The sequence below is a fragment of the Juglans regia genome, chromosome 11 (genome assembly GCF_001411555.2).
Source record: "Juglans regia cultivar Chandler chromosome 11, Walnut 2.0, whole genome shotgun sequence".
In the NCBI taxonomy this organism is placed as follows: domain Eukaryota; kingdom Viridiplantae; phylum Streptophyta; class Magnoliopsida; order Fagales; family Juglandaceae; genus Juglans; species Juglans regia.
In genome coordinates, this window is record NC_049911.1 from 14448318 (window position 1) to 14459053 (window position 10736).

General features: G+C 38.8%; 1 protein-coding gene across 2 annotated transcripts in view; it reads right to left on the minus strand.

Moving 5' to 3' along the window:
* LOC108989214 (serine/threonine protein phosphatase 2A regulatory subunit B''beta) overlaps positions 1-10120 on the minus strand; it is a 32997-nt gene extending 22877 nt beyond the window's left edge. Inside the window, exons 1-4 of one of the 2 annotated variants that reach the window (XM_035695720.1) lie at positions 9665-10120; positions 6070-6279; positions 5581-5686; positions 5408-5507 (exon numbers count right to left, since the gene is read on the minus strand). In XM_035695720.1, coding sequence (XP_035551613.1) covers positions 5408-5507; positions 5581-5686; positions 6070-6279; positions 9665-9814 — 566 coding nt within the window. In that variant the 5' untranslated portion in view covers positions 9815-10120. Of the gene's footprint in view, positions 1-5407; positions 5508-5580; positions 5687-6036; positions 6280-9664 lie in introns of both variants that reach the window. The other variant, XM_035695719.1, reaches the window with a different exon arrangement.
* Positions 10121-10736: the final 616 nt, after the last annotated feature.

The window sequence follows — 10736 nt, forward strand, 5'->3', positions numbered from 1 at the left end:
CAAAAGAAGATTGCACCAAACTCTGGGGTCTAAGGCAGCAAAAATTTTGGACGAGAAAGGAAGACATTCATAGGCTTTACGTAGTACTCTGCAATTTGTAAAAAGCTTGTTGGAGCAGGTTAGAGATGAATGTGAAGGGATTTTGATATGTCTAAGGCAGCAAAAAATTTTTGTGGGGTGAGTTGGCAAAACTACATTCCGTGGTGCATCAGGTGACTTTAATGTCACTCAATTTCCAAGTGAAAGATCAAGGGTTTCTAGCCTCAACTTTGCCATGATGGATTTCTCCAATTTCATCTCTGAGCTGGACTTATGGGCCATCCCTCTTGTTGGTGGTGCATATACTTGGTCCAACACTCGCGAGCATCCTTCTTGGTTGAGAATAGATAGATTCTTGGTATCCCTAGATTGGGAAGCACACCATCCAGATCTTATCCAAAAGCAACTTCCCCAATTGTGCTCAGACCACTTCCCTATTTTCCGTGATTGTGGGGGGATTCCTGGAAGCCATAGGTACTTCAAGTTCAAAAATATGTGGTTGAAATCTAAAGGGTTTGTCGATAGAGTTCAGCAATGGTGGTCCTCACATTCTTTGGCACCCCTTGTTACATCTTGGCATGCAAGCTTAAGGCATTAAAGAAAGACTTGAAAGCTTGGAATGAGCAGGTGCCATGGAACTCCTACCGATCAAAACAAATGTGGAACTCCAAAAGAACTCTTTATTGGAGGAACTTCAAGGTTTGGAAGGTATGGAGGAGGTTAGGATTCTCTCGGATGTTGAGAGAGTTCGGATGTTGAGGTGACTATGGACATAGAAAGGGTGATACTAATGGAAGAAATCTCATGGAGACAAAAGTAGAGGGCTTTATGGCTGAAAGAGGAAGACAAGTGTACCAAGTTCTTTCATCATGTCGCTCTCACAAGAGGAACAACTTCATTGAAACAATGGTGGTGGATAGTAAAGGTTCTTCAAATCTTCCACAGCACATAGAGCATATCGTTCAATATTATGAGCACTTACTCTCTAAATAATTCTTTTTTTTTTTATAAGTAAAAATATTATATATATATATATATCAAAAAAAGTAACCAAGTACACTGAATGTATACAAGAGAACACCTTGCCCATAATAGAAAGCCCCTCCTAATAACCCAAAAAGCCAGTGAAAAACAACCCAAAATACACCAAGCCCGACCCAACCCCTTGCTTTCCGTAGAACTAAAACTCTACCCAAAAACCCTGCCCCAACCCCTTGTTTTCCTATCTTCACAATGCCCTCCCTTTAGACTTCCCTCTAGATGAGCTACCACCCTTAGTGTCGTAATTGATTCCCGAAAAAAGACATTGCAACTCCCTGCTTTTCTTGAAACTTGATTTGGTTTCAAGCGCGTGGCTTGCCTCGATCGCCATAATTAGTTCTTTAAATTGGTCTTCACATCTTCCATGTGAAATTCCCATGAACTGCTAAATATCGTTAACTTTAGGCAGAATCCAACCCGCTATTGGAGGAAGAGAGACCAGGGGAGCCACAATATCCCCAAACACAGTATCCAACTGCACCAACGCCAAATTCATATTCAAATCCTGTACCTCCTCAACAACTCCATTGGTTCTCTCCAATGGTATGACATCAAGTCCCTTTACCCCTGATGACCCTTCATGTGCAACTTCAGCGGGTCCCTTCACTCTCTGAATAATTCTCTTGGAGACCAAACTTTGACAGACTACCTTTCGATTCTCTTGAATCACAGGGCGTGGGATGGCTAGAGAGGCCTTTTGAGGAGGAAGACATATGGAAAGTGGTCAAGAACATTGCTGGTGACAAAACCCCATATCTTGATGGGTTCACTATGACATTCTTTCAAACTTGGCTGCGAAGTGATCAAAACCAGTCACTGCTCTAGTGCCAAAAACATAGGGGCTAGTAGAGGTAAAAGATTATCGCCCCATTAGCCTGGTGAATGGGATGGAGAAGATCATATCAAAGCGCCAAAATGCCTTTGTAAAAGGTAGACAGATTCTTGATTCAGTGCCCCTTGCTAATGAATGTTTAGATAGCATGATCAAGTCGGGAGTACCGGGTTTACTTTGCAAACTGGATATGTCAAAAGCTTATGATCAAGTTAATTGGAAGGAAACATGATTATTTGATTAATTTGCTTTAAAACTTTTCAAAAAAAAAGTTAATTGGAACTTCTTGCTTCACATGCTTGAGCGATGTGGTCTTGGGGAGAAATGGTGTGCTTGGATTAAACACTACATATCCTTGGCCCGCTTTTCTGTTTTGGTGAATCGCCAATGGGTTTTTTTAATAGCTCTAGAGGCTTGAGATAAGTGATCCATTATCCCCATTACTCTTTGTTTTTGTAATAGAAGCTTTCAGTAAAATGATTTCAACTATTGTGGATGGCAGATTCCTTTTGGATTCTCAGTGGGAGCAGTAAATATGGGTTAGTTAGATATCTCTCACTTCCTTTTTGCATATGACACTCATCTTTTGCGCGGCCAACCAAGATGATATTCGAGCTTTGAGAGCTCTGTCTTTGTTTCAAAGTTGCTTCTAGATTGAGTGTAAAACTTGCCAAGTCATAATTGGGAATATCTCTGAGGTGGAGATTATGGCCAACCTCCTGGGGTTCAAGGTATCTCTTTTCCTATGAAATATCTCAGCCTCTCCCCTTGGCTGCCTCTTTCAAGTCTTTGTCTATCTAGGATGGGGTGATTGAAAAAATTGAGAGAAGGTTGGTTGGTAGGAAAAGTATGGATCTATCCAAAGGTGGAAAGGGTTACCTTGATCAAAAGTACTATTTCCAACTTACCTACCAACTTCTTATCTTTGCTTCTACCACCCACCATGGTGGCCCTCTAATTAGAGAAGGCGTAGCAGGATTTTCCATGGGGAGGTATGGACAAGGAGTTAACATCCCACCTTGTGAACTTGTGGCCCTCTAATTAGAGAAGGCGTAGCAGGATTTTCCATGGGGAGGTATGGACAAGGAGTTAACATCCCACCTTGTGAACTTGTCCCAGTATGCACCCCAATTTCAAGCAGCGGTTTGGGAGTTCAGAACTTGCTAGTTTCAACAAAGCTCTACTGGGTAAGATGTTGATACCAACTAGATAGAGGGCCTTATGGAGAGTTGTTATCGACTCAAAGTTTGGTGTGGACATATGGGGTGGGGCTTTGGAAACATATAAGAAGAATGGGATGCTTTCTCCAAGCACACTTGTTTCGACGTGGGTAACAAGTCTACAATTAAATTCTAACATGATCTTTGGTGTGGCAGAAGGTCCCTCAAGGAAGCCTTCCCCACTATTTACGGCATTTCGAGGGTCCAGACAGCTTCAGTTGTGGATCTTCTTGACCTATCCCGTAGATCTCCCCAATGGAACGCCACTTTCTTTAGAGCTACACGAGACTGAGAGTGGACACTTTCTCTGAGTTCTAAAATCTTGTATACTCTTCTAGAGTGAGGGAGGATGAAGAAGACAAGTTGGTGTGGCGACCCATGAGGGAAGGGGGATTTACTGTTCGTTCATTGTACAAGTCTCTCACCACATACAATGCAAACTCATTCCCTTGTAAGCACATTTGGAATACAAAGGCTCCCCTAAAAACAGCCTTTTTTTTATATGGACAGCCTCACTGGGATAAATTCTCACTATAGATAATCTAAGAAAACGCCGGTTTATTATTATGGATTGATATTGTATGTGCAAAAAGAGTGGGGAGACTGTCGATCACCCACTACGTCATTGTGAGGTGACCATGTCACACTAGAATAATTTCTTTGCTAGAGTGGGATTAGCTTGGATAATGCCAAGAAGGGTTGTTGACTTCCTAGCAAGTTGGAATGGGCTAAATGGTAATGCTCAAATCGCGGCAATATGGAAAAAAGAAATTATATATGGAAGTCTTACAACACACATCTCCCCCTAATCAACACGTAATTTGTCATTTTTACCCTTTTATCTTAATGCTTAAATATGTGGGTATTTAGATAGAATGGAAAAAATGACAAATCACATGTTGGTTAGATGGATGTGTGGTGTAAGGCTTAGCATTTCTCTACAGAAAATGGTCCCAATTTGTCTATGGTGTCTTTGGTGCAAGCAAAATTGAGGATCATCAACAGTTAGTGGACGAGCTTAGACTTCTATTTTTTTAACACTTGAATGGCCATGATTTCCATGTATCATTGGACACTCATGAGGTGGCGCCCTTGTATATGTCTCATGCACTTGGGATATGCCTATTATTATCCTCAATAAAGTCCTTGTTTTACTGCTCCAAAAAAAATAACATCAGAAATTTTCACAAAACTTATGAGCTTATGAATTTTGTTAAAACTGCAAGTAATTGAGTTTACCAATAAAATTTTCATCTTGCTTTTGATGTTTATGGAATTCTCTTATAACATGGCTCATGGAATAGTAACAATAGTAGCATCTCTAATCCTAGAGGAAGGGGCTGTTACAAGTAAAATAAACTGAAAGTGAACTTGTCACATGGTGAATACTACTTGTGGCAAAGAATTGGCATGCTAACTTGCTAAACAACCAAGAGCATTTCCACTTCAGCGATAGAGGGTTGAACACTGGTCTTTGGAGCACAACACATGCTTTGATGATTGTCTAACTATAAAATCCACTAAATTCACTTAAGCACTCCAGTCGACTCAAAATTTGGTGTCAGCACCTAGAAGTATGGCTACCTAATCCATGTTTGTTGGACCAGATTGTACCCAAATTTGATCTTTATTTTTCTGTGTCAAGAATTCAAACAAGATTTTGTATCGATTTGATAAGATACAAATAAAATATTCTCAAAATTCTCCATTACACGACATGCTGTTTTTTCCATTCCTTCCTTTCAGGATTAGTTGCAGTCATACTACTGAGGAATTTGTAAGAGCTATAATATTCTTCCTTTATCCTGGTCAAAATGTGAATAATCACAGAAGTGTCTGCATAAATTTGCAGGAAGTCAATTTGGCATAGTCTAAAACTTATGAAGGCATCTAGAAACCCCTGACATGTAAGCTCGCTAGGAATGGCAGTGGTAAGCCTTTCATAAATGTGATATACTCTAATTAAAAGCACCCGTACCCAACAGGTACAATGGAGCGGAAATATGCCCAAAACCAGTCATTCCTTGGGGAAGGGGCAAGGAGTTGAACTATTGTCCAGTTCAGTGGGGGAAGGAGCACGTCCTTAAAGTATGGGTAGGGTGGAACTTCTAGTATAGCAGAGAGAACATTCAGATATTTGAGTTTCCTTGAAAAATATGAAAAAACAAATCCTGTTGAATTTGGAAAAGGCAGCAAAATTAAAAATACACAATATGTGATAAATAGTTAGATTAGACAATAACCACTTCTTTCTCCAACAATGAAAAGTGCATACCTCGTCACAAAACCAGAGCTATTACTATCAATCTTTCTGAAAATGGATGCGGAGAAGAATGATGGTAGCTTGCAGACATCCTTAGTAACTGATTTAAATTCTGACATACAAAACAGAGAATTAGTATATAGTTCTAGAAGTGTTGCTTACATCGATGGTTGAGTATATCTCACCATGCATCTGCAGTCCATTCAGGTGGCCAGAGAAAAACTGATTCGCTCTAAATAAACATTGCTCTTTTAGCTCATTTGGAGGTGGACGCCCATTTTGAAAGTAAAACTGCAGGCATTTCAAGTATCCATGTTAAATTTTTACAACATGAAACATCACCAACGCAGGGCCCTTCGGACCCATCTAAGGAGTAAATCCCCAATACACAATCACACCCATCGAAACCATGTATCAAGTAATCCATGGGAACTTCTAGTGCGGAATTGAACCCAAGATGTCTGAGTCTACAACTCATCCCAAATCAACATTTGACCAAGTTAAAAATTATCACCATCAAACACCATAAAAACCACTCTAGCAAGCTGAGCACAAAGGGAAATAGCCATCTAGAGAATCAGAATAGCAAGTAGTGCAATCAAATTTTATTTTGAAAAATGATTATTGAAGTTTTGTCAAACCTGAGGTATCAATTCTTTAACTGGCTCACTAACCACTTTCAGGGGTGAAGCTAAATTTGAGGGACCTGCCCTCTGCTTCATTATCCGAGGAGAACCAGATATACTTCTTGGTGACAACGGAGGGGCACTTCCTGCAGGAAACATTGAAGGCAAAATATTGCTTGTGGAAGCATGTGGACTGGAAGAGTTTCCAGGGACATTCAAGGGACCACCTGCCTTTGCTTCGTTGACCAATGATGTTACCTGAAGCATGAGAAACAAAACAAATTTAAAAACACTCCTTACATTGGCATCAAGAGGAAGGTCAAAAAAGCTAATTCGGCAAGCAAGAAATGATATATCAAAGAATAGACCTTACTTACCATTATACAATCAGATGGTTACTAGTTTTATGAAAATGTCTTCGATAGGTAAAAAGAAACTTATTAAACCACGTAAATGGGCATAGCCGGAGTACATAGGGAGTATACAACAAAAAACATCTAATTACAAGCTAAGAGCTAGAAAAAGCAACTAAGAAATCATGAAAGCAGGACACATCCCAATAGCCAAAGCCCAAAGAAATAATGTAGGGAAGAAAAGATCTCCAAGCCCTCCCAATGAGCATTCTCTATCTTTGAAACAAAGATCGTTCCTCTGAAGCCAAATGCACCACATAAGACGTAGGGGAACCATCTTCCAAATGGCAGCAATTTGACGATTACACCGAATTCCTCTCCAACAAGCAAGAAGATCCGCTACCCTTCTAGGCATCACCCAAGTCATACCAATCCTACAATCTTGTCTCATAGACCTTTGCCACTTCGCAATGTAGAAGTAGGTGATCCACAGATTCTCCTTTCCTTTTGCACATGAAGTAGCAATCCATGATAACGAGACCACGCTTTCTCAAATTATCAATTGTCAATTTTTTCCTAGAAAAGCCAACCAACCAAAAACAGCAACCTTGGGAGGCACTTTACTCCTCCAAATGCACTTCCAAGGAAAATCATTAGGGGATTGATACGGCATAGCCTTATACAATGATCTAACTCAAAAGTTCTTGCTCCCTAGATGACTCCACAGCAACCTATCCTTTTCCCATGCTCCACATTCAAGTCATACAACATGCTGAAAAAATCTGAGATGTCACCCACCTCCCAAACCTGTACGCATCTAATAAACCTCACATTCCACTGAAAAGAGCCATTGGACTTGTCCATATAATTTGCCATAGAAGCTCCCTGATTGAATGCAATCCTAAAAAAGAGATGGGAAAGCATTCTTTAGGCAATGTCCCCACACCAAATATCGTGCCAAAAACGAGATCCCCCACCCACCAAAAACCAGAAATTGCTAATAAGATCCCCCCATCCATTATGAATATATTTTCACACTCCCACACCATACACGCCTCTTACTTCATTTGAACACCACCCTCCACAAATGTTCCCATATCTAGCATCCCCCCTCCTGGTGATACATCCATAACCATTTCCCTAGGAGTGCCTTATTAAAAATTCTCAGCTTTCGAACACCTAAACCTCCTCTTGAGAATGGGAAACAAACCACCTCACAAGAAAGCATGAAAGATATTTATAATTCCATTAGCCACCCCTACAGACAAAGGAAATAAAGATAGAAAATACATAGGAAGGTTAGATAAAATGCTCAAGTAAGGTGATTCTTCCCCCTTTAGAAAAAAAAATCATTTTCCATCCATCCAATCTCCTCTCTATCTTTTTAATAACACCATCCCATATCGCCTTTGACTTATGAGAGGCCCCCAAGGGGGGAAACCAAGATATTTCATGGGCAAAATCGACACCTTACAACCCAATATATTGGCCTAGTCCCTTATAGTATGCACGGAACCTACAAGTACCATTTCAAACTTCATCAAATTCTCCCTTAGACCTGAAACAGATTCAAAACAATGCAGAAGGCCCACAACGAACAAATTTGTTCATGATCTGGCTCACAAGAAATCAATGTGTCATCAGCAAAGAGGAGATGTGATACATTTACACTGCCAATAGAAGATACACCCACCAAAAAACCAAAAAGAAAACCCCCATCCACCACCACCCCCCAACATTATACTTAACACATCCATTATTAAAATAAAAATTAAAGGAGATAAAAGGCCCCCTTGCCTCAAGCCATGAGAGCTATTAAAAAGTTCTAATGAAATTATTGATCAAAAAGCACGCTAATGTAAAAACCTAAGAGAAAACAAACTTAATTGCATTCTATTAACCATTAGTTAGAGATAAGTAGATAATCAAAATCCCAATCAGATCGAAAGAAATAACTTGGCATGAAAAGCTCCTTTCTTTAAACAATATGTAGATACACAAATCACATTGCCCTCCCCACACCTTAATTATGAAGGAGGAGATGCCATTATATTTGGCAATTATAACAATCTCTTTTCTCCAATTTGAACCACATCAATATTCCAAACTTTGCAATAATTAATTTTCCCAAATCCAGCTTGTATTTATATAGAAAACCATGAATCCAATTATCTTGGAAGTTAGAAGAAATTAACAAAACCACCACCACAATTACATCAATGAAAATAACACTAGGCAACATGTATAATGCTACCAAGTCCTGCCATAAGAACCTCCATGGAACCAGCACCACGTCAGCATCACCATCAATTTGCCAGCAACTATTAATCAATCACATCCTGCATCAAACACTCAGCAACCACAGACTACCACCACCAGCAAACTACCATCAACAGAAATTAGAGATATTTGCCACTTTGCCACCAACCCCTACAACTACTATATATGAGCCTTGAATATTTTTTCTGTGACAACAGATCTTTTTGAAGAGCAAAATCTTCCAACTGTCTGGATAGTAAAATCAAAGTCAATTGTTGTTTCCCCAAAGTAAATAAAGATTAAATTGAATTATTATGTGAGAAAAAAACTGCATGTCGAATAATTTACTGGTTGAAGTTGACTTCTAAGACAGCTAAAGACAACATCAACAAATCTCCACTCTCGTGCAAACTCTCAAGGCAGCCATTTATGTTAGTAATAACCAACACGATCTCAATCTAATTACAAAATCTGATGTATCTTTGTTCAGGGACCTAAAAACAGATAGGGAAATTCTGGAAATTAAGGCTAAAAGGCCCATTATCAAAACCAGAAGCCCTTCTTAGTTACACCTTTTTTTTATAGGGAACAGGTGTCCGGGACTTTGTCCTGACTAACCCCGGGGGTGCAGTTACCCTCAGCTTTTTTCCTAGTTACACTTGTACACCACAATACCAGGAAGCCAGCTCCCATGAACCTAAATATTAGATAACAGTCAAATTTCCTAGCCAAACTTCAAGCGATAAAATTTCCATTCCCAGATAGTATTCTCATTTAGAGACCTCTATCATTTGTTCCAGAAGTTAAAAACACATCACCATGCGCAAAAATAAATACCTACATTCCTTTTTTTCATAAGTATACCTACATTCCTCGTTCCTACTCGCATTCTTTTTTCTTCCAATAAACAAAGCATACAAACGACCGCATTCGTAAAGCAATGAAAAGTAAATTTCAGAGTCGTAGACCTACCTATTTCAGCTACGAATGCAAGGGAAACATTAAATTATCAAAGCATTACTCTCACGTACCTGCCGATTAGAGTCGGGGAGCGAGAGCCACTGCTCAAAGAGCTTCTCAACGAAGGCCGGGTTCGATTTGAGGGTCAGAGGAGACACCTCCGTGAGCTGCAAAATTTCGGCGTCAAACAACGCCGCATCTGTCCCGATCTCCATATTCATTAGAATCGATCCCTCTTACTTCTCTCTCATTCACAATTATCAAATCAGAAGAACCCTACAGACAATCGAAGCTCGAAGAAGTTGAGTTTCGAGATTCAATGCAGTTTGGATTATTTTTTAAGGGGTGAGGAAGCGGGAGAAACCCTAGATCCTGGAGAAATTGAAGGATCGGAGATTAGAGAGGGGAGAAAACCAAGAAAGCGACGGAAAGTTTTTGCCAGAGATGGCTGCGATTGGGGAGAGAGCGAGCTTTGTGAAATGGCAACCGAAACCGTGTGAAATTGTTGAAGAACTTACACGTGCCCATGTGCTCCAGATCATGTGCACTCGTTTTGTTTCCTTCCTTTTTCTTGCATTTTTGGGTCCGACTCTGCCTCTTATTTTTATTTTTATTTTCTTTATCTCGTTCGAACACGTTGAATATTTCATAATTATACAAGAATATTTCATAATTATAAAATATTTTATTAGATTCTAAAAAATAAGAAGAAAAAAATTGAATAAAAATATTTTATAGTTAAAAAAAATTGTTTGAATATAATTTTTTAATATTTTTTTATTTTAAAATTTGAAAAAGTTGTATTGTTTTTATATTTTATTTGAAAGTTTGGAAAAATTGTATTGGATTTTATTTTTAAATAATGATTAAGTAATAATTAGATTAAAAAAATTAAATATTTAAACTTGAAGTATTTTATATTTTAGTAATATTATAAGAAATATAAAGAATAATTGAGAATATATCATTACACAAACAAGACTTTAAATTGCTTAACCAATTTCTTTAGGAATGAAGAAATGCTCAAGTGGGAAGTAGTGTGAATAAGCCATTTGCACGTTAGACTACTCTTGTAGAAAGACATAAAACGCAACGAGAAGTACTACAGTCATTAAAAAAAAAAAATTATAAAGATAAACCTAC